This window comes from Procambarus clarkii, chromosome 79 (assembly GCF_040958095.1).
Source record: "Procambarus clarkii isolate CNS0578487 chromosome 79, FALCON_Pclarkii_2.0, whole genome shotgun sequence".
Taxonomy (NCBI): domain Eukaryota; kingdom Metazoa; phylum Arthropoda; class Malacostraca; order Decapoda; family Cambaridae; genus Procambarus; species Procambarus clarkii.
The window spans coordinates 2,403,561-2,428,181 of NC_091228.1; the positions used below are offsets into that span (position 1 = coordinate 2,403,561).

The 24,621-nt window shown below is 45.5% G+C and overlaps 1 protein-coding gene across 2 annotated transcripts in view; it reads left to right on the forward strand.

Annotated features, from left to right (window-relative positions):
- Ube3a (ubiquitin protein ligase E3A) overlaps positions 1–24,621 on the forward strand; it is a 69,728-nt gene that overhangs the window by 20,846 nt on the left and 24,261 nt on the right. For both annotated transcript variants that reach the window (XR_011225035.1, XM_045752331.2), the window contains exons 3-5: positions 93–1,676; positions 17,213–17,357; positions 22,452–22,657. Coding sequence is in view for 1 of the 2 variants with exons in the window: in XM_045752331.2 (XP_045608287.1) it covers positions 93–1,676; positions 17,213–17,357; positions 22,452–22,657 (1,935 nt within the window). In the remaining variant the exon portion in view is untranslated. The remainder of the gene's footprint in view (positions 1–92; positions 1,677–17,212; positions 17,358–22,451; positions 22,658–24,621) is intronic.

A 24,621-nucleotide genomic window follows, 5' to 3' on the forward strand; every position in this document is an offset into this window, starting at 1 on the left:
CCTATCCATATACATGCTTCCAATGAAGTTCTCTGTATTTAAAATATGTCCTGTCAATTTCAGGCACAATAACGTTTGTTTCTTTGTTACAGGTTGGCCAACTATCAAGTAATGAAGCGGCAGGGAAGGCACTCCAACTATTTGCAGTGCGTGCCAGACTCTGTGAGGTGGTTGGTGCCAAAGTTCCCAGGTCCAGTCAGTCTCTGACATTAGGTAGTGGTGTTAGCACGGCCTCTGTTCAGGGGCACAGTTCCTTGGAAAACACAGCCACTTGTTCTTTAGTGCGGGATGTTAATATGGCAGGTGCCTCGAACCCCAGCACACCCCTGCCCCCTTTATCGCCGCAGGTGGACGAGTTGAGTAAAACCCCTGGACTGACGGAGAAGACGCTCTCTCTCACAATAGCCGAGTGTCGTAGTGCAAATAATTATGCTAAGTTAAGGCGACTTTTATGGGCAGTATTTTCTAATGAAGTTGCTCTCAGACACAGCTATTTAAGAAGTCCAGAATCAAGAGAAAGATCAAGTGAAACATTAGTAGGATGCAAATCTCTAGACAATTCTGAGGTTCAAAGTAAGGAGGAGTTACGTGCATCAGAAAGAGATTTAGACAAAGACCTAGATTGTGCCGAGGTTTTGTGTGTTGGGGAAGGTGCAATTAGCAGGTGTGAGGGGGATGTTAAAGAGCAAGATGAAAGTCAGTGTACAAAGGATATCAATTCGCCATCAACTCTAGATATCAGTGAAGTACGGAGGGCTTACGCCGCTCTGTTTGAGTGTCCTGAGGCAGAGTTTGGAAGCACTCTCATGAATGCTATTGTACAGCTGCTCTCAGATTCTCTTAGTATACAGCTTCGTGCTCATAGAGATGCATTTACTGCCATACCAAATAATATAAATATTTTTATTATTCTTTTAGAAAGCCCAGCATTGAACACTACTGATTTCATTGAGATAGTGATGCCAAAGATGTGCCGAACGATCAGTCAATTACCCGAAAAAGATCAAGCCCTCTTAACCAAACACTTGGCAACATGGGATGGGTCACGGTTACATCGGTTGTTAGAGTCTCTCCATCAGCTAATTACCATAAAGCTCCTTACTACTGAATTCTCTCGAGACTTTACTATCAATGATGAAGACAGCATTACTTCTGCAACACAAGTCATGAAGCTTTTATTTTATGCCTGCATATTTGGAGGTGAATTAGACACTCCTTTATTAAAAGACTTACCCCCTGAAGAGTCATCTGGTGAATCAGTCACGTTGCACGATGACCCATTTATTGGTGTGAGTGGTGCTGGCAAAGACTGGGCAGCAAGGGCACCACCTAAGGACTCTTTAGGCACAGAACTTGGTGTACACGTCTTGGATGCCCGAACACCACTTGTGCCCCTTGCAGAATTCTATGATGATTTTCTTAGTGATCAGCTGGAAATGGACAGAGATTTTGCTTATTATAAAGCAGGAAGTGGTGACAAGTTTAGCTTTCTTAACTTCCCCTTCATTCTCACTGCAGCAACTAAGGCTCTTGGTCTCTACTATGATAACAGGATACGAATGTATTCAGAAAGAAGGATAAGCATTTATCAGCAAGTAATGGAAGGTATGCCTGCAAATCCTTATTTGAAACTCAGAGTACGAAGGGACCACATAATTGATGATGCGCTTGTAGAGGTAAGTGATTATTTATGTGTTTTCTATTGGGATAAATATACTTATACTGTATTAATATTGTGTGTAAATTACTAGATAATGTCTCGTATATAAACATCTTGATATTTTGTTTTCATTACTTGAGAAACCATGTTTAATTACATAGTTTTACATAAGTAAAGTTCAACAGTCTTTGTATAATTGAATTCTCAAATTTAACTTTTCTGAAGGGAGGCTTCTTCCCCTTCCCTCGCTGCCCCGGTGGCTCCCTGATGCTATCTTGCCAAGATTCCTACATATTGAAGGGTCACATCGATCGTGGAAATTCTGTATGGTCTTCCAGGGGGGGACCAGAGCCAGAACCTGGCCCTCCTGACAAAGGCACAGAGAGTAGGTGACAATATATATCATCCCACCAGAAGAAGCCATCAGAAAATCAATGTAGCTTTACAGACAACTAGAGGGTTCACAGAAATCAAAGCTTCGAAACTACCAAACAACTCTGCAAAAGATTCACACAGAACAAGGAATTCACTCAAACTATCTCGAAATGCATTAGTACTAATTACCACCACTAGGTGGCTCAGCCCTAGTCCTTGAGCAGTCGACTCAGCACCTCAGTTCTGTTGCTGATGTCTTACTTATTAGTATAGCCTGTAGTGCTACCAGTCCATCAGAGCGTGGGCAAGCCTCACTGCTTTAAGCTAAGTGCTGGCCAACCTTAGACTCTGTTGTCCTGCAGAGCTTGTTTGCTTTGTTTATTGTTCCTTGTCTTGGTATAGGCTTCATGTATGTGTGTTTTAGTTCTGTTCTTCTTTTTTAGCATGGGCTTCGCTCTTTAAGCACATAGGGCTGCAAGTGCTTAGAGGGTGTTCTTTCTTGTGTGGCCTTTAACACTGCCCTTTCTCAGCTATTGTTCCCTTCTCGGGAGTGCTTGGAAGTTTGCCCCTGAGAGGCTTGACCACTGGGGTGGGGAGCCTCACCTAGGGCTATTCAAGGATCATTGATTCCTCGGTTTAGGTCCTTGGGTGGGGGCGTTTGTTGGTTGTGTTGGGTACACTGGGGCTCGTGTGCATGTTTACATGGAATGCCATGGTTGTTATTCATAGCCTGATGGTTTGGGCTGCGATTGGGGTCTGATCTTTCATCAAGTAGCCCCAGTGCCCGAGATGTTTGCATCATTACCGTCCTTCAGGACTTGAGAATCCCCCCGTGGGTCTCTGGCATGGTTAGTATAGCTTGGCTCATCAAGCCTGCTCTTGTTATTTGCAAGTTTGAGGGGGTGTTCATTGTCGGTACTGCAGGATGATGATCATTCTGCCCCTTCCGTACTGTTTGTTGGGTGTTACCTTGAGGTTACCTTGAGGTGATTTTGGGGCTTAGCGTCCCCGCGGCCCGGTCGTCGACCAGGCCTCCTCGTTGCTGGACTGGTCAACCAGGCTGTTGGATGCGGCCTGCTCGCAGCCTGATGTATGAGTCACAGCCTGGTTGATCAGGTATCCTTTGGAGGTGCTTATCCAGTTCTCTCTTGAACACTGTGAGGGGTCAGCCAGTTATGCCCCTTATGTGTAGTGGAAGTGTGTTGAACAGTCTCGGGCCTCTGATGTTGATAGAGTTCTCTCTCAGAGTACCTGTTGCACCTCTGCTTTTCAACGGGGGTATTCTGCATATCCTGCCATGCCTTCTGGTCTCATGTGCTGTTATTTCTGTGTGCAGGTTTGGGACCAGCCCCTCTAATATTTTCCATGTGTAAATTATTATGTATCTCTCCCGCCTGTGCTCAAGAGAATACAGATTTAGGCTCTTTAGTTGGTCCCAGTAGTTTAGATGTTTTACTGAGTGGATTCTAGCAGTAAAGGATCTCTGCACGCTCTCCAGGTCAGCAATTTCTCCAGCTTTGAAAGGGGGCCGTCATTGTGCAGCAGTATTCCACTCACTGGGTCAGTGACACCTACAACCCGAGTCCTGTGAGGTTTGCTCTTACTGGCTCTGTGCATTGATGGATTCAGCCTTGCAGTTGTAGTCATTTCTGGCAGCTGCCACTTTGTAAGCTAGATTTGCTCATGTTAGGCATTTGTCGCATGTTGATTGGCTGGATGCTTGGAGTTGGCCCCAATGGAGTTTAGGGACCTGGAATTGGAGGTGTTGGTGATGACCACCTGGGCTAAGTCCATTCGTCCTCTTCTATTCCCTGTGGGTGTTGTTCGCCCGGCTTCTATTCTTTTTCCCTCTGGTTCCGAAAAGTCTGAGGGTTTTGGAGTCGAGACTCCAAAGACAGGTTTTATCTCGGGGTGTAGCTTGGCTTTGCCTGGGGTGTGGGCTCATCCATGTCGACGGCAAAGGTACTTGAGCCTTATCGTCTCATGGGGGTTTCGGAGCATTCGCCTTCAAAGCTGCTTTCTTGCCCCAAGCCTTCTCCTTGGAAGGACACCTTCCTGTCTTGTGTGTTGGGCAGACAAGAAGCAAGACACAGATCTATACTCAAAAGAGACTGGGTCCAGCATGGAAAAAAGAGGTCCACACTCTGCAGAAGGTACAGAAGCAAATCCACACAGACCACAGAAGGTGCAGCACATGAAGATGGAAACCTCAGGATGATTTTTTGGATTTTGGCTCTGCCCTAGAACTTTTGTGGCAGGCTTTCAGGGTTGAGGGGAAGCCCGAGAAGTACCCCTGGGTTCCTTTCAACACTGGTTTTTGGTCGTTTCTGATGAGGGTCTTGATTTTGCAGGGGGGGGGTCACTTTTTGTCCCCCACCCCTTCTGTGTATGAATTGGATTACTCTGCTGCTTCCCCTTGGGTTCATTTCCTCTAGGTGACTTGGATTCATCCTTCATCCTGAGGTTTCCATCTTCATGTGCTGCACCTTCTGTGGTCTGTGTGGATTTGCTTCTGTACCTTCTGCAGAGTGTGGATCTCTTTTTTTTTTCCATGCTGGACCCAGTCTCTTTTGAGTATAGATCTGTGTCTGCTTCCTGGTTGCGGTATGGGGTCTCAGACTCGTCCTTGCTTGCTGACAACCCTCTCTTTCTCTTGGGAGTTTGGCAGTGTTTCTGTCAGACTTGCAAGTTTGAGTTGCAGGAGGTGAGCTTCGTCTTTGACATGTTCCTGAGCAGGGTTTTGTTTGCTCCGCCAATGAGCTGTCTGTTTGCCCCAGCATTTTCCAGGGATATGGGCAAGTGGCAGCTCATGTGCAGCTGTCTGTGCTGTCTGGGACCTTTATTGCAAAAGATCACAAGGCTCGTTTGCACCTGGTGGCAGTTTTGTGTCTTGAGTCCTCGTGGAGGGATTCATTGAGCATCTTTGTGAGGATGTGGAATCGCTGGAATCCACTCTGAGGGTGGAGACCATGTGGCCCTGCTATTCCGGCCTAGGTGGCATTGCCTAAGATGTTAGCCCCACTCCTTTTGGATGCAGCGGGGGCATTTTATTCAGCCTGCCTCATGTATCAACAGGCTCTTTTGTCCTATTCTTTAGATTTAGCTTGGTTTCTTACCATTTTGGCTGCATTACTCTTTTTTTCCCCCTTTCTCTTTCTGGAGGAAGTCATTGTCCAGAGTATTTCTGCGGCAGCTTTTTCCTGCCGCCCTATAGATCAGTTAATGTTTACTCGGGAATCTGTTCTCTTTCGGAAGCAGTCTGGTTGGGCGAGGACCTTGCCTGCTATTGGTTGGGTTGGTCCTTGGGTGGGTCAAGTTCTCGGGCTGTTGTACTTCCTGGCTTCCTCCTCTGCTCGACATTGCAATCATGCATTGTGGAAGGCTGGTTCTGATCAGGGTTCGCACTGGCCCTTTCACGGTTTGCCCCTTTGACATCATTGTGTGGGACGTCTGGCTCTGCCAGCTCCTGGCCCCATGATTTGGGGTCCATTGCAGTCCCCTTCCATGGACTGCAGTTGAGCTGGTTGGATCCTCCTCCTTCTTTGGGGTTGGACCTGTTGAGTCGGGTGTCCTTCCCTGCACTGTCGGGTCATTACAGGTTGGTTGCATTGGGTTTTGTCTAGGTAGACTCATCCCTTTCGTGAGTGTCCTGGTTATTCTTGGTCCTGAAGTGGGACTTTGCAGACCTTTGGTAGAGCAGCGATCTTTTGGGTCAGAACAACTTAATTTTCTGTCCAACCTCCTGTATGACCACACCTATATATATATATATATATATCTTGGTGGTGCCCCTTGGGTCTCTCACCATCTGTTTGGTGGTCAGGTGGATTTGTTGCTGGTGTCCCACCTGCGTGCTTCGCTGTGTCTCGTGCGGCGCTGGCGGAGCCGCTCAGGCTTGATTTCGGGTTTGATGTTTCTTCTGCAACGTTTCGCAGGCTGTCTTGGGCGTTGTTTCACACCCGGCCGGCTCATGCGCAGCTTGAGCCATCCTGGTCTTGGCCAGGGGGCTCTCTTCTCTTTCCCCTCAGTTTCATGTACTCGCCTAGTTGTACTCGTTTAGTTGTGCTTGTGGGGGTTGGGCTCTGGCTTTTTGGTCCCACCTCTCACCCGTCAATCACCTGATGTACGTATTCCTGAGCCTACTGGGCTCTGTCGTATCTACATTTGGAACTGTGTATGGAATTGGCCTCCACCACTTCCCTGCGTAATGCATTCCATCTGTTAACAACTATGCCGCTGCGTAAGTACTTTCTCACCCCCCTGTGGCTCATTTGGGTACTTGTGGCTCCTTCTGTTCTGGGTTGTTTCTTGGAGTTTTTTGCTCCCTTGGCTTATGGTGTCCGGTTTGTTCCTTTGCAGCCATCTCTTCTTTTCTGGCGAGGCTGTTTTTCAGGGGGGTCCCTGGGGTTACTGATGCCTGTTTGGTTTGGCCGGGGATGCATCTCCTTGTGTCCGATTTTGGCCCTCTGCCATTGCCTATCTGCCCCGGATCCTGTGGCCCTGGTCGCGGTTTGCGTTGCCTGGGTTCCTTTCGTCCCTGTTCCAGGGTTCGGGTCTCCTAGAGTGTCCGCGGGGTCGTTTGGTATTGCCAGTTGTGTTGCTTTCGGGTCTCGGGCGTGTGGTTTCAGCTTCCCGGGTTATCCATCTTTTGTCCTTGTCTTTGGGTAGTTAGCTCCGGGGAGCCGAAGGGGCTTTCCCAGAAAACTAGCGTTGAACGTAATGAAACACCATTTTCTGGGTGAGACCCGAAGGCTCTCCAGCATCCCTGCCTCCCTCCTGTCGGCAATTCTTTTTGCATATTTTGACATCCAGCCTAAGAACTGACAGGCTTGGGTAGCTGGCGGGGAGTCGGGGGCTCCCCCTTCCCCCTCCCAAGGAGGAATGGGGTTGCGCAGACGGCAGCTCGTTGGTAACGAGATGGCGTCATGCTCGTTTGATCGTTTTTCTTCATGGAGAGTTCTATCCTCTCGTTCGCCATTTGGTAGCATTTCTTCACCAGAATGGGGGGTGTTTTGGGGCGCCTATCTTTCTGGATGCCCGACCTGGTCGATGGCAGACATAGAGTACTTCTTAACTATATATAAGGTGTCTCTATAGGCCATTGCTCCTCGCACCTCTCTGAGGGGGCCAGGTTCTGGTTCGTGGTCCCAGTAGGCCTAGAACTGCATGTACAGTACATTGACTGATGCCCAAAACTTATATATATCCGTATCAGCTGGATAGCTCAGGGAAGCCTCCGGATCTCACCCAGAAAATGGCGTCTCATTACATTCAACGCTGTTTTTTTTTCTCTTTATAATTCGGCAGCAGAGTGTATTGGTTCCCTGACTTTCTGGATACCATTCCTAGTGATGAGGTGGATTGTCACCTGCTCCATGTACCTCTGTGAAGGGGCCAGGTTTTGACTCGTCCTCATTAGACACAACTGAACTCTACAGCTGATGCAATCTAGTAGTTCAGAGCCATGTCAGTGAGATAGCTTCTGGGAGCAACCGGAGCTCGGCCAGAAATTCCATTTCACTACATTCAATGCCATTTGTTTTTTGTCGCCCTTGCTTCTGGATGTCCTGTTGGAGAACTTCACACTCCTTGTTGTGAGCATGTATTTTATTCCTTTTGACGTGAGGATAGTTTTCTAAGCCTGCTTGCCAGCCTTTTCTTGCTTCATTCTTGAAGGCCCAAACATAGTTCATGGCTTGGTTTTATTTACTTGATGAAAACTTACCTTGGTAAGTAGGGACATTAGAGAATCAACCTTGGGGGAGGCACATGTTGAATCCGAAGAGCCAATACCTAGGTGACATCCCAGAGTGGAAGCCCAACCATGAGAGATGTTTAACAGACTGAGGCGTGTTATTCGTTAACGACCCTGTGGTGTGTGGGGAAAAAAAATTGACAAATTTTGTTACTCTAATATTGCTAAAATACATTCCCTGATCATGTGAAAGAAAATTGTATGCGACATACTTGGCCATGTTGGAGTGAGGAAGTCTGACAATTTATGGGTATTGACGGAACACTTCCTCGCTGCAGTGTGTCGTTGCCCCACCGTGGGCTGGGAGATGCCGTGAAGATATTTTTACTTATTTCAATGTCTGATTTTTTCAGTAATATTATTCAATAGTGATGTTGAATAATATTCAATATTCAGTAATATTTTATTATATGATCAATTTATAATCAAATGTGTGAAACATCATTATACTGTACTAAAAATATGGTAATTACCTAAGTGTAATTACCTAAGTGTAGTTACAGGATGAGAGCTACGCTCGTGGTGTCCCGTCTTCCCAGCACTCTTTGTCATATAACGCTTTGAAACTACTGACGGTCTTGGCCTCCACCACCTTCTCCCCTAACTTGTTCCAACCGTCTACCACTCTGTTTGCGAAAGTGAATTTTCTTATATTTCTTCGGCATCTGTGTTTAGTTAATTTAAATCTATGACCTCTTGTTCTTGAAGTTCCAGGTCTCGGGAAATCTTCCCTATCAATTTTATCAATTCCTGTTACTATTTTGCATGTAGTGATTATGTCACCCCCTTTTCTTCTGTCGTCAAGTTTTGGCATATTTAATGCCTCTAACCTCTCCTCGTAGCTCTTGCCCTTCAGTTCTGGGAGCCATTTAGTGGCATGTCTTTGCACCTTCTCCAATTTGTTGATGTACTTCTTAAGATATGGGCACCACACAACCGCTGCATATTCTTGCTTTGGTCTAATAAAGGTTGTAAACACTTTCTTTAGTATTTCTCCATTCATGTATTTAAAAGCAATTCTGAAGTTAGAAAGTGTAGCATAGGCTCCTTGCACAATGTTCTTAATGTGATCCTCAGGTGATTGTTTTCTATCTAGAACTACCCCTCGGTAAGGGGCCTCGTAGCCTGGTGGATAGCGCGCAGGACTCGTAATTCTGTGGCGCGGGTTCGATTCCCGCACGAGGCAGAAACAAATGGGCAAAGTTTCTTTCACCCTGAATGCCCCTGTTACCTAGCAATAAATAGGTACCTGGGTGTTAGTCAGCTGTCACGGGCTGCTTCCTGGGGGTGGAGGCCTGGTCGAGGACCGGGCCGCGGGGACACTAAAGCCCCGAAATCATCTCGAGATAACCTCAAGATAACCCCTAGATCTCTTTCTTTATTAGACTTCTTTAAAGATTCCTCACATTATTTATAGATTGTGTGGGGTCTATGTTCTCCTATTCCACATTCCATAACATAGCATTTATTTACATAAAATTCCATTTGCCAAGTGATGCTCCATATACTTATTCTGTCCAGGTCTTCTTGAAGGGTATGACAATCATTTAAGTTACTTACCTTTCCTATTATCTTAGCATCATCAGCAAACATGTTCATATAATTCTGTATTCCATCTGGTAGATCATTTATATAGACAATGAACATTACTGGTGCAAGAACTGAACCCTGTGGTACTCCACTTGTGACATTTCTCCAGTCCGATTCATTTCCTCTCATTACTGCCCCTCATTTTTCTATCGGAACGTTTTTTATCCATGTTAGCAGCTTACCTGTCACCCCTCCAATGTTTTCCAGTTTCCAGAACAACCTTTCATGTGGAACTCTGTCGAAAGCCTTTTTTAGGTCCAGACAGATGCAGTCAACCCAACCATCTCTTTCCTGTAAAATCTCTGTGGCTCAATCATAGAAACTGAGCAAATTTATTACACAGGATCTTCCAGATCGGAAACCATACTGATGGTCTGATATTATATCATTTGTCTCCAGGTGTTCTATCCATTTAATCTTAATTATTTTTTCCAATATTTTGACTATTACACTTTTCAATGATACAGGTCTATAATTGAGGGGGTCTTCCCTGTCACCACTTTTGTAGATTGGAACTATGTTGGCCTTTTTCCACGTGTCTGCTATGACTCCTGTCCACAGGGATGCCTGAAAAATCAGGTGAAGTGGAATGCTGAGCTCAGGTGCACATTCTCTCAGAACCCATGGTGAAACTCCGTCTGGGCCAACTGCTTTGTTCTTACTTAGCTCCTTGAGCATTTTTTCCACTTCGTCTCTAGACACCACTATGTGCTCTGTTCTTTGGAATTCTTATTGTGTCTGGTTCTCTGAAGATTTCATTTTGTACAAACATATTTTGGAATTTTTCGTTTAATGTTTCACACATTTCCTTTTCATTTTCCGTAAATCTGTTTCTCATTTTCAACCTCTGGATATTATCCTTTACTTGCAATTTTTTGTTTTATGAATTTGTTGAATAGGCCTGGTTCTGTTTTACATTTGTCCACAATCCCTTTTTCAAAATTTCTTTCTGCCTCTCTCCTTACTGCTGTATAGTTGTTTCTTGCATCTTTGTATCGCTGGTATGTTTGGGGGTTTGGCCTCTTCCTATGTTGATTCCATTTTTGTGTCTTTTGGTCTCTGGGCCTCTCGCAATTTTTGTTGAACCAATCCTGTTTTCTGGCCCTGCATCTCTGTTTAGGTATGAATGTTTGTGTGCCTTCATCGTATATTTTGCAAAATTTTACATACATCTCATTTACTTCCCTGCCTAGCAACAAGTCTGTCCAATTATACTCATTAAAAAAAAATTCAAAGTTCCCCATAGTGTCCTCTCTTGAAATTGAGTTCATCAACTGTTTCAATGTCCCCATTTTCTTCTAGATGATATCTTAAAGCATATTTAACCCCTTAACTCCGCGGCCTCCAAATATGACACCCCCCAGTGCGCAGGAAATAAATGCTCTGGAAAAAATTCTTTTTTGTTTTGAAAGTGTCAAAAACCCTTTCCTGAATATGGGTATAGTAGCAGAAGGTCGGAATTGTAGGTACTTTGGCTGCTATTAGGTCCTAAGTTTGCGCGTAAGTTTCTTCATCATTCCCTGGTTGCCCGTGGCACACGCTCCCAGGGCAGGTAGGGCGCCAGGAGAAGAATGCGGCGAGTTGCCGCGAATATATTTTTGTTCGTTTTCTGCACACAGTTCCAAATATATTTTATTTGCTTTTACGTGCTAATCCTATGTATAATGAACACGTACACTACATTATGGCAGTAGAACATCCGTATTGTCCAAAGACACTGTTACGTGCATGACACGTGTACACATATCCGGCACATATTTCCATTGTATCGTGCTAATTTATGTATATATACAGTCTATTTACACACTATATACTATCACACACTATATACATTCACCATCAACACACTCAGAACTCTGCGAGTGTCAGCTACCACACCCTCACTCCTCCAACATCCAGTCTCTCCCTCACTCCTCCAACATCTTACTTGCCAACATTGCTCCTCCCACCATACTGTTATTGTTTGTATTACACTACACATGTTATGTATACCTATCTACATGTTTTATTTACCAGAACTATGCAAGTAAGCCAGTATTGTGTCCAAACTTTACAGTGGCCACCATACACTGCATGAGAAATCACACAGCAGCCAGCAGACGATGCTACGATTACGTCACCTCCCTCACCAAAATAGCTCCTCCCAACATACTCCTGTTGCTGTTATTACACTATATACACACACATTGTATATACCCATGTACAAATGTGTTCACCATAGCGAACCACTAAGCTCGTATGATGAGCAAAACAAAAGTGGCTGCCCCACACAGTGAGGCTACCTCGATTCTCTCACTCGCTCCCTCACCACAATTCCTCCTCCCACAATACTATGCACAGTGCTTATTATCACCACAATCCTGCTATTTACACCCCTGTGCGCAAGAAAAAAAAAATCTAAAAAATTATTTCGTCGTCTTAAAATGTTAATATGTGTTTCCTGAGCATGGGGAAAAAAAATCGTAGGTGACATATTTTGGGCGCAATTGAACGAGGAAGTCTGGCAAAAAGTGGGTGTTGACAGAGTGGTCGTCTGAGCCGGTCAGCGTCACCCGCGCTGACAGGTGGGAGTTGCCATAAAGATATTATCACTTAATTATTTCTATGTCTCTGATTGATTTTTTCTTAGTTTTTTTTTTCAGTAATATTATTCAATACCTGTAGTGTGTATTGTAATATATTTATATAGTAAAAGTGGTGAACAATCGCTATACTCAAAAGTATGATGTGCATATTAGTGATTCAATTATTATGTTCATAAAACGATAAACAAATAGTTTTGCTGCTATTACACTCTATACACAGGTTATTTATAAGTATCTGCATGTTTTGTTCACCATAACGAACCACTGAGTTGGTATTGAGAGTCGAAAAGCAACGAGGAGGAGTTACCGCCACACACCAGCCAGCCACTCGCTGCCACTCTCTCAACAACGCCTCACTTGCCCACTTTTTCCTCCCACCATCCTGTTTTATGTTTTATTCAAAATATACAGACGTTACATATAAGAATCAACAGGTCTTGTTCACAACAACTGTACAACTAAGCTGATATAGTTAGTTCAGGCACGAAGAGTCATCGCTACACACACAGTCAGCTGGTGGCTCCCTCACTCATTCAAGGTCACATGCACTAAACTTTCTCCCCCAACAATACCATTTGTGGTGTTATTACACTATATACAGACGTTATATATAAGTACTGTATGTATATATTTTGTTCACCACAATTGTACAGCTAAGCTGATATAGTTAGTTCAGGCACTAAGAGTTGTCACTATACACACAGTCAACTGGCGGCTCCCTCACTCATTCAAGGTCACACGCACTAAACTTTCTCCCCCAACAATACTGTTTGCAGTGTTATTACCCTATATACACATATGTATAAGTATCTACATGTTGTATGCACCATAACTGTACACCTAAGCTTGTAGAGTGCCCAAAGAGCATAGTGGCCACCCTCTAAACAGCTAGATAAATCATGCAGATGACGTCACCTCCGTCACCCATATGGCTCCTCCCAGCATAATACTTTTGCTGTTATTACACTAATACACACATTATATATAAGTATCTACATTTGTGTTCACCATAGAGAACCACTGAGCTAGTATGGTGAATGCAGACAATAACATACACCACACATTTAGTATTGTGTGATATTATTATTGTGCATGTTATTGCCTGTCCTATTGACAGTGCCATTGTAATTTATTGCGCATCATCATTACCCGAGTATCCAGTTGGAACTCTTGTGATCCCTTTGCACACCGGCTGTTAGGTTTGCCATGTTAATGATTGGCTGTCAATTGTGTTAAGTTAGGTGGTTCTCCACGAGTGGATCCAAATCGATTAACCAGACGTTAAGAGTCTCGCTAATGCAACCATAGCCTTTCTGACGTCAATCTAAAGTAAATCAAGCACCCTTTGTATTACTGTAGTGGTTAAGTTAGTAAATAAACTACTGTTAAGCTTTACGCGGTGTGTCCGTTGAACCACTTCTGAATACTGCCAACTATTTACTCCAGCCTTCAGCTCCAGGTGTCTTCAACACCGAGTTGCCTATTATTCACTAAACTATAAATGTGATGAGGACCCTAGGAGTCCTTAAAGTGTTAAATCATTGAGGAGATTCCAACGATCAATGTGGAGCAGGACCAGGTGAGGCTAGTCTGAGAAGAAACCCTCAAGGACTCTAACTCGACTTTGCTCCCAGGCCCTGTACGGTTGCTCTCGTATTTTCTCTGCTGATTCCGACAGTTTCGTGAAGCATCTGCCACATGCACATTGGCGACGTACGCATTGCAGTCAGGAAAGCAAAATAGAAAACCCCACAGTTGGGCACTGTCCTTCCTTAGAGCTCACAGCACGATGCGAGTGTTTGCGGTTGTGTGGCATATCCTGCTTCCTCGGGGCTCGGTGATCCGGCCCCATGCGGACTGCTCCCTGTGGTTCATTGTCTCAACTGGTTGGTCTCTTCGGTCTGTGGCTTTGGGGCTGGTCGCTTCAGGAAGCTCTTCTGCTGAGTTCTCGAGGTTTAGCTCTCTGTGCCGTTCACATTCCTGGTGTGTCCATCGTCCTGGTAGACGTCCTCTTTCCACACTTCATTCCCCCTTTCCATGGAGTGGGCGGTTGACTCCTTGTCTTCAACCTTGGCTTCAGGCACTGCTTGCTTGGTGTACAAACCCGGGCGGTCTGATTTTTCTGATGCGTGTGTATCACCATTTGTATGGTGATCAGGTAACTTCTTTGATGGTGTCCCGCTTGTGGTCTTCTCAGCGACAGTCAAGTTTCTTGATTGTCTTTCTGTCTTTTTTTCTGTTCATTAGTTTTCGTCGTTTTGGGACCAGGTTGTTTTGTTCTTTCTCTCTTGGCTTTTTATGAATCGGCATTTCTTGCCTATTACTGTCGCTTCGTATTGTGCAGCATTGGTGGAACCACTGCTGCTTGCATGAGACATGAATGTTACTTCCGTTAGCTTTCTAGTGCGTTTTCTCGCCTCCGGCCTGCTCATGCGCTGCTTGAGCCTTCTTGGTGTTTGGACTGCATTCTTTTCTTTCTTCTCGCGTTGTTTTGGCCCCTTCAGTTCGGGATTGCTTTTTTAGAAGGCCTTGTTTTTGTTGTCCTTCACCTCTGGGGGTTGGGTTAGGGAGCTTCATACTCTCCTTTGACTCTAGCGGGGTTTTGTTTGTTTGGGCCTGGTGGATGTTTTGTTCGTTTGCTGCCTTCTTCTTTTCTGGCATAGAATGCTGGCTTCCTGAGGGTTATCTTGAGGTTATCTTGAGATGATTTCGGGACTTTTTAGTGTCCCCGCGGCCCAGTCCTCGACCAGGCCTCCACCCCCAGGAAGCAGCCCGTGACAGCTGACTAACACCCAGGTACCTATTTTACTGTTAGGTAACAGGGGCATAGGGTGAAAGAAACTCTGCCCATTGTTTCTCGCCGGCGCCTGGGATCGAACCCAGGACCACAGGATCACAAGTCCAGCGTGCTGTCCGCTCGGCCGACCAGCTCCCGTTGGGGTCCGTTGGTTGTGGATGCTTTGTTGGTTAGGCTGGGGTGTGTCACGTGTTCTATGGTGGTGGCTTTGCGCTGCTTCCTGCAGGCCACTGGTTCTGTGCCGGTGGACACTATCTGGGTGGATCCGGTTTCCTTGGTTCCCTATTCCAGGGCTCGTGTGTCTCAGGTTTTCCATAGTGTCATGAAGTCTAGCCAGCCTGTGGTCTATCCTCGTGCCCATGATGATAGGATGTATGCTGCTCTCGCAGCATTTTCTAGCAACATGTCTTAGGTCAACATTCGACATTCAGACGGGGGTTGGGAGGGGGTGGGGAGGGGTTGGAGGTCAGAGTTCTGACCATCAGGCATATCTTAAACATTCCGGTTCCCTCCTGGCCGTGTGTGACTTTGGGGCACCTGTCACGGCCGTCTGTCTCTCCCCCATCTTTTGACCAGCAGTCCTGCCGCCTCCCGGGTATCTTGAGATGATTTCAGGGCTTAGCGTCCCTGCGGCCCGGTTGCGATTTTTTTGTTACACATCCCCAGGATGTGTAACAAAAAACCAGCCCATAGCAGCTGTCTTAACACTATCGCCCGTTCCACGCGCGCACCGCAGACTTTGACGTCATGGGGCTAATGGTGCAGGCAAATGTGTGGCGACGCCTAAATGTGTATACTCATTTCAGTTTTCTCACCTTAATTCTTGTGCTACGTCGTTCGTTTTGGTATCATTGTATTCGCAATTAAATTCCCTGCAGATGTATATACATATAATGTCCAAAAGCCTGGCGAGACTCCCCACAGCAAAGCCTAAAGTTACCCGTGAACGAGCACCAATTTGCACACCACAACCTAATGTGTATACTCGTTCAGTTTGATAACATCAATTTTCATCTTACATCGCTCATTTTGGTATCAAATTGTTCGCAATATAAACGTGCACATTTTAAAACTAGTCCCATAATAATAGCACAATAAATAGAATTTTAACAAATATTTTAAAATTTAAAATTTAGACCCAAAAACGTATTTATAATCTTTCAAGTGTTCTGACGTCAAGTTTCGTGTTACATCTTTCATTTTGGTATCAAATTGTGCGCATTCTAAAGGCGCTTATTTTTAGCGCCATGGGAGTCTTAACTCCCAGGTACCTATTTACTGCTAGGTGTACAGGGGCATCAGGGTGAAAGAAACTCTGCCCATTTTTGTTTCCGCCTCCACTGGGGATTGGACCCGGAACCTCGGTACTATGAATCCGAAGCACTGTCCGCTCAGCTGTCAGTCTCCTTAAGTAAGTAAATCCCTCCTTTTACTTATTTTTGGGCAGTTTCCTTCAGGGAGCCGGCAGAAAACCAGCATTGAATGTAATGAAGCGCCATTTTCTGGGTAAGCCCCAGAGGCCCCCGACATCCTCCCTCCTTATGGGGTATTCATGCCCGTGCCACCTCTTGGATGGCTTAATCTTCATCAATCATCTCCCTCCCTCCGGACGGTGGTTTTCATCGTTCAAGAAACGGAGTGGTGGGCTGCCTGATTCTGAGAGCCGGCTTCCCCCTCCCCATGTTATAGAGCAGGAGTGCTAGTTGCATGAAGTGTTGCTTGTTGGTTTTCTTTCTAGGGGGAGTTATATTGATCTTTTAGGGTGTAGATTGCACAGGTTAACCAGACAGTGGTCTGTTATTTGCCTACCTTTCTGGGTCCTTCCCTGGTTGATGGCAATTATAACATACTCTATATGTAAAGTGCTCACTGGCTATTGCTCTCTGTGCCTCTCTGAGGGTCCCCAGTAGGCATAAGGACTCCTGTGTCTGATGACCCCTAACTAATATAGCATATATTAGTTCAGATAGCTTCAGGGAGCCTACCTACCTTGAGGCTACCTTGAGGTGCTTCCGGGGCTTAGTGTCCCCGCGGCCCGGTCGTTGCCTCCGGGACTCGCCTAGAAAATGGTGTTTCATTACATTCAACGCTGGTTTTTTAATGGGCCTAGGTAAACTTCATTATATTTGCATAGTTATATTATATGCATATTTGCATCATACATGTAAAACCAGACGATAACTGTTTAAATCATCATATGACGGTAACCTCATTACCACATAAATCAATATATGGCAGTAACCGCTCTCTTTGGGTTAATAGGTGGAATTATTCTCTTATACGTTTAAATATAAATGGTAAGTGGAACAATGTTTACATTAAGTACACATTTGTAAATTTTTATTAAGTTATGATATTGATGTAGCTTTTGACCTGAGTTTGAGACTGAAAGAAATTAAAAACATTATGAAGACCCAAAAAGTAATTATAATTTTTGCCTTTATGAACAGCTGGAGATGGTGGCATTAGAGAATCCTGGTGATCTCAAAAAGCAGATGGTGGTAGAATTTGAGGGGGAGCAAGGAATTGATGAAGGTGGTGTCAGTAAGGAGTTCTTCCAGCTCATTGTGGAGCAGATATTCAACCCCGACTATGGTAGGTGGAAAATTAAACCAAAATATATCATTGTAATATGAATTAATTAAAGTTTCTGAGAATGAGCTTAAGTGTTGGTATAGCAAAGCCTTCAGAATCACAACAGGTTTCCAAGACCCACACTGACCTTCCAGGAGCCAAGACGAGAATTTGCTTCTACAAGGTGAGGAGGAGCTTGGAGATCAGAGATTTACCCAAAACTGTCAAAAACCCATCAGATATGTTAAGCTTAACAAAAGTGACTGTTTGAAAGTGAAAAATTTGCCCTGGGCAAATGAAACAACTGATTGGGGTCATTGCTTTCTTTTTCCTTGTGATTGTTTCATGCCGCCCACTCTTGTATGTTCCTTGGCTTTCATTTTGTTCTGGCTGTGGGTAGGGTTGTCTTTTGTGGTTGCTGGTTTGTCTTACCCCCTGCTCCTCCATAGGTATCTTATAAAGCGTTCTGGTTCCTCCACTATTAGTCGGCTCTTCTCAAGTTGCCTTGCTTCCATTTAATGAATGGGACTTGTTTTCCTTGTTGCATGACCTGTTGTTAGCTGTGTGCTAGTGTGCATGCCGTGCTTGGCTCTAATTTGTATGTGTTTTAGTCATGTACCTTTGTAGGGTGTGCGGTACTTACCTATGATGACCAAACCACACACCAGAAGATGAAGGAAGGATAACATTTCTGTCCGTCCTGGATCATTATCAAGTCGTATGTGATACGACTTAATAATGGTCAAGGACAGACTAAAATGTCATCGTTTCTTCATCTTCTGGTGTGTGGTTTGGTCATTATATGTTCAGCCATGTTTTTGTGACTCGGTGCCTAATTGAGTTGTGCTTGTAGGGGGTTGAGCTTGAACTCTTTGGTCCCACCTCTCATCTGTCAATCAACTGGTGTACAGGTTCCTGAGCCTATTGGGCTCTATCACCTGGCATCTGGCCACCACTACACACCACACACACTGCTGGTATTCCATTATAACACAGGGCAAAACCCAAAACAGGAATTTGAGGCCAGAGGTGACCGATGTGACTACCAGCACATCTGTTCAAAAACTGAAGTGGTGGGCGGCTGGCTCCAGAGCACTATCGTGTGGGAGTCCTAGTTGCATGAAGTGTTGTTTGTTCGGTTTCATTCTAGGGGGAGTTTTTTTTTATCTTTTAGGATGTAGATTGCAGTTAACCAAACAGTGATCTGTTTTGATTCACATAATCTTTCTGGGTCCTTCCCCGGTCAATGTTAATTATGACATGACATACTTTATATGTAAAGTGCTCAAGGCCATTGCTCCCTGTGCCTCTCTGAGGGACCCAGGTTCTGGCTCGTGGTTCCCGGTAGGCATAATAACTTGACTGATGATCCCAAATAAATATACAGTGGGGGCCTCGATTTACGATGGTAATCTGTTCCCAGAGACGTATCGTAAGTCGATATATCGTAAGTTGAAACGATTTTTCCCATAAGAAATAAAGGGAAATTAATTAATCCATTCCTGACTCCCCAAAAAATTAAGTTCAAAGTAAATTTGATGCCCAATTTACCCAAATCTTCACTACAAAAGTATGTACAAGTTATTACAGTACTTTACTGATGACTCCTGTTGGCGTATGGAAGATGGTGAGGAGGGGGGGAAGGAGGAGAGGTGTTACTGTTTGGAAGGGGAGTCCCCTTCCATTATAACATCAGGCAGTGAGGACTTCTCTGGGGTACACTCCTATGTTTTGCCTGCATACCACTAGGACCTGGCTGTGGTTCACTGCTTGTTTGTCTCACTAAAAAATTTGTCTAACGACACTTGTTTTTCCCTTCGTTTTAACATTTGTCTGTAGTGATGCATCAAAGTGTCATTGAAAAGGTTAAGGCAACGGACTACTACAGCTTGATTTGGGCGAGTCGTTTTGGCAAAAGTTTATAGTTCTTCCCATGCTGCACACATTTTCTTAGTTTTTGAGGAAGGGATATTCTGTACTGCCTCTATGGTCATCTTCATATGTGTTTTCATATGTTGAACCATACCGCTGACTTTCTTGGGACCCATGGCGTGATATATAATAGTTTCATGTCCAGAAAGCAAAAATTCACCAAACAAATAGAATTTCTTATAAGCATGATCGTCACTAAGCGGGCGGCTCTAGTAAACTGAGGCAGGTCAGCCCACGCTGCCGGGAACTATGCGCTTGGTCGACTCAAACATGTATCGACAAATATCGTTTTATGGTTACGACACTATCGTAAGTCGAGTCGCATTTTCCGATCAAATTTATATCGTAACTCGAAATTATCGTAAGTCGGGGTAATGGTAAGTCGAGGTGCCACTGTAGTACATATCAGTTCGGATAACTTTAGGGAGTCCATGGGGCTCCACATGGAAACACTGTTGTATTGTTCTAAGACTATGATGATTGTCACTAATATACGCATCATATTTTGAGTATGGCGATGTTCCATCCATTTGATTATACAAGTTTATCAATTTACTTTATATTGACTAATAATGCTGCAAAAACAACAACAACAGAAAACAGACATTGAAATAAATAGGTAAAAGTATCTTTGTGGCACCTGCCATCCCATGGTGGGGCTGGGGTCAGACCATGGCAAGCAACTGCACTGTTAACACCTGCTCATTGCCAGACTTCCTCGCTCTATCACGATCAAAGTATATGACGTACATTTTTCTGGGGGAGCCCTATCGGCTCCTCGGAGCTATCTGGGCTGATACGACTGTATTATACCCTGGCATCAGTCAAGCGATTCAACCTGGCCCCCCTCAAGAGAGGCATGAGCAGCTATGGCCTGTAGAAACTCCCGTGTGGTTGAAAGCATTCTATGTCTGCCATCGATCAGGTCAGGCACCCAGAAAGGTAGGCGCACCAAAACAAACCCTATCTGGTTACAAAATTGCTACTGAAAGCCGAACTGTTGGATAGAACTCCCCAAACGAGCAAACGAGCAAACGAGCATAATGTCATAACCATCACCACCCAGCTGTCTGTGCAGTAAGCATTTGGGAACCTACTAGAAAAGGATGCTTCATTACATTCATGTCATATTATTATAACTAATTATATTTTCAGAGTTGTTGAATTTGGGTATTTACTCCAATAAGATCCTATTATGTCTCCAAGATATTAGATCATACAAAGTAAAATGTAAAGAAAGGCCCATATCTGTTGGGCATCTTTGTAGTTCCCTTTTCCTGGCCTGTTTTCATCATCCTTGTGAAGGTTTTGGAGGGTGACGAATGAGGCGGTCGTGTTGCGGGGATGAATGAGGCGGTCGTGTTGCGGGGACGAATGAGGCGGTCGTGTTGTGGGCACGAATGAGGCGGTCGTGTTGCGGGGACGAATGAGGCGGTCGTGTTGTGGGGACGAATGAGGTGGTCGTGTTGCGGGGACGAATGAGGTGGTCGTGTTGCGGGGACGAATGAGGTGGTCGTGTTGCGGGGACGAATGAGGTGGTCGTGTTGCGGGGATGAATGAGGTGGTCGTGTTGCGGGGACGAATGAGGTGGTCGTGTTGCGGGGATGAATGAGGCGGTCGTGTTGCGGGGATGAATGAGGCGGGTGTTGCGGGGATGAATGAGGCGGTCGTGTTGCGGGGATGAATGAGGCGGTCGTGTTGCGGGGATGAATGAGGCGGTCGTGTTGAGGGGATGAATGAGGCGGTCGTGTTGTGGGGATGAATGAGGTGGTCGTGTTGCGGGGACGAATGAGGTGGTCGTGTTGCGGGGATGAATGAGGCGGTCGTGTTGCGGGGATGAATGAGGCGGGTGTTGCGGGGATGAATGAGGCGGTCGTGTTGCGGGGATGAATGAGGCGGTCGTGTTGCGGGGATGAATGAGGCGGTCGTGTTGAGGGGATGAATGAGGCGGTCGTGTTGTGGGGATGAATGAGGCGGTCGTGTTGCGGGGATGAATGAGGCGGTCGTGTTGCGGGGATGAATGAGGCGGTCGTGTTGCGGGGATGAATGAGGCGGTCGTGTTGCGGGGATGAATGAGGCGGTCGTGTTGTGGGGATGAATGAGGTGGTCGTGTTGCGGGGACGAATGAGGTGGTCGTGTTGCGGGGATGAATGAGGCGGTCGTGTTGCGGGGATGAATGAGGCGGGTGTTGCGGGGATGAATGAGGCGGTCGTGTTGCGGGGATGAATGAGGCGGTCGTGTTGCGGGGATGAATGAGGCGGTCGTGTTGAGGGGATGAATGAGGCGGTCGTGTTGTGGGGATGAATGAGGCGGTCGTGTTGCGGGGATGAATGAGGTGGTCGTGTTGCGGGGATGAATGAGGCGGTCGTGTTGCGGGGATGAATGAGGCGGTCAGGTTGCGTGTGACGTGGCCTTTATCTAGTGACAGTTGGGTGCATCACGGTTAAGATAGGTAAACTGTACCAATGATCATTTGCCGAGTTTATCTCAAGGTTGCTAATATTTCTTCAACCAGTTAGTTGTTTTGGTGTGCTAATCACTAAAAATCACTAAGCACTAAAATGTGCATTTTACCTTGTTTTCAGTGGAATGTCTGACCCTGAGGCACCCATCATCTTGAAGAGAGAGCCAGATTCTGGTTTTGGCTATCCATAATAGGTTGGTTAGGGTGGTCTCAAAGGCTTTGTGTGATTTCCTAAGCTTTAGCAATACCTGCACCTAAGCTTGAGAAGCTACTGAAGGCTTATAAAAACAATAAGTTGTTCTCAATAAGTTAGGTAAAATAACCTATGTTGTCAAATTTCATTGGTAGTCTGATTTGATTTGTAACTTCTTTGTATAAAAAGCATTGCTTATTTTGCAATTTTGCCCTTCACTTATTCACATGTCCCATGAATTTGTCGCTCACATGCCAGTGCAAGATTAAATGGCAAGAAGGGAGTGTATCAGGTGTGGTTTGATCCATAAAATACAAACTCTTGCATATTCAGTACTCACAAGTGCCAATTATTTTGCAAATTCTTCAAGACTTAAGAGTGGGGTATGGGAAGGGTGAGGTCTGGCTAGCTAGAACTGGGATGCTTTGCTCCTCGATCACCTCTGTGTTGCTAATTCATATGTCATCAATTACAGTAAAAAAATGTATAATAAAGAAAGCTTTAATATGTTCTTTTAATGTTGCAGCCATGTTTTGTCTCAATAACGAAACTCAGACCTTCTGGTTCAACCCAAACTGCTTTGAGAGCGACGCACAGTTCACTCTTGTCGGTATTGTGCTTGGACTTGCCATTTACAACAATGTGATTCTTGACGTCCACTTCCCACCAGTAATGTACAAGAAGCTCTGCAGTAAGCCCGGCTCATTTCATGATCTTCAAGACTGGAATCCTGTAAGATTTTTTGTGATTGTTTTTATATGCTTTATTTTTTATTAACCTCAATTATAGTTACCTTGCCAGTGTCATGAGGTCACAGAATTGTGCAAGAGAGTGCTCCCAGTGGCTCTCTTAAGCTATTGTGCTGAGATTATTCGGGCCTTAAGCTATCTTGCTGAGATTACACAGACCTTAAGCTGTCTTGCTGAGATTGTTTAATGCTAAAATATACATCAGTTGAGGAAGTTTTGTGTGGCCTACTGGAGACATCCCCTCATAGAGGCGCAGGGAGCAGGTGACAATCTGCTACCCCCACCGGAAAAAGCCTCCAGAAGGCTATTGAAGCTTTACAGACAACTGAAGGATTCACATAAAGCCTTGAAGCAATCAAACAACTCTGCAAACAATTTGTACAGAACAAGGGATTCACTCAAGCGTCCTTGAAACTTGTTAGTTCCAATTACCACCACCAGGCGGTCTGGCCCCCAGCCCTCAGCCAAGTTCCCATCTCGGTTCTGTTGCTGACGAAGGAGTGCGAAGAGTGGCTGATAGCGTTCCAGTCCATTACATGTACTGTAGTTGTGAGCAGGGCCCCACTGCCTCAATTTAAGTGTCAGCCATCCATGGACTCTGTTGTCCTGTGGGGGCCACTTGCTTTGTGTATTGTTTCTGTATTTTGGTATTGGTTTCACGTATGTGTTTATGATTCGGTTTGTTTTGAGGGCTTGGCTTTACTTGCAGTTCAGGGCGAAAGTGCTCAGAGTTTTCATCCCAGAGTGCTCGCTAATGTTGACCTTGCATGGTGTTACATTTTCTGGTATTTCAGGAGTTCACCCCTGAGCAATCTGGCCAACGAGGTGGAGAGCCTTGCCTTGGGCTAATTACAGATCTTGGATTCCTCTATTTGGTCCTTTGGCTGCAGCACCTCTGGGTGCATGTTCTTTATATGGCATTCCTCAGTCGCTACTCGTTGCCCTATTGTTTTGCCTGTACTGGTCATAGTGTCTGAGGTTTCTGCTTGGTTAGCCACCTTCAGGCCCTGGTAATCCTCTGTGGGGTCTCTCGCAAGGGGTCTGATACAGATTGGCCAATCAGGCCTACTCTCACTGAGTTTGATGGGTGCTTGTTGTCTTAGCTACCAGATGATGATGATCATTCTTTCTGCCCCCCCCCCCCCCCCACCATAATGCCTGCTGGGTCAGTGACACCTGCAAACCTGAGTCCTGTAAGGTGTGTTGTCACTGGATCTCTGCGCTTAAAGATTCCTAGTTGGAAGCTTTATAGGTGGCTGTCACTTTGTGAGCTACTAGGTTTGTTTGAACTAAGTGCTAGCAACCTATTGATCAGTTGGATGCCCTGGAGATGGCCCCTGTGGTGTTTCACCCCTCTTCTTCCTTCTCCTGCAGGTGTGGTTCATCCTATTTCTGATCAACAGACCTCCCCCCTTCCCATGGTTCCATCTCTGAAGTGTGAGGATTTCAAAGTTAAGTCAGACAGTCTACCTTGGTGTATAGCTCTGCCTTCTCTGAAGGTGTTTTCCATCCACACTGACGGCAAAGGCAATTACGCTTTCTGGTGCCACTGGGTTTTGGGGCATTCGTCTTCACCACCCCCCCCCCTTCCACTCTGAGCCTTCTCCTTGTGAGGACACCTTTGCATCTCAGGTGTTTGGGGAGGACTTCAACTGTGCCCTGAAGCCTTCATGGCAGGCTTCCGGGTTTGAGGGGGAGCCTGAGGAGTGCCCGTGGATACTTTTGAATCCTTTGTGAACTGTAGTGCCTCATGCTGAGGGTCTTCTGCTACAGGGAGATAAGTTTTTTGTATTCTCCCACTGTATATGAGTTGGATTGTTTGGCTACTTTTTCCTTGGGTTTGATTCTGGGTCCCATTTGCTACCTCGGAGTCATCGTACTAGTATTTCCGGTGGTTGCCGTCCTCCCGCACTGCCGGGAAGACGGAAACGGCTCCCCGAGCCCAGC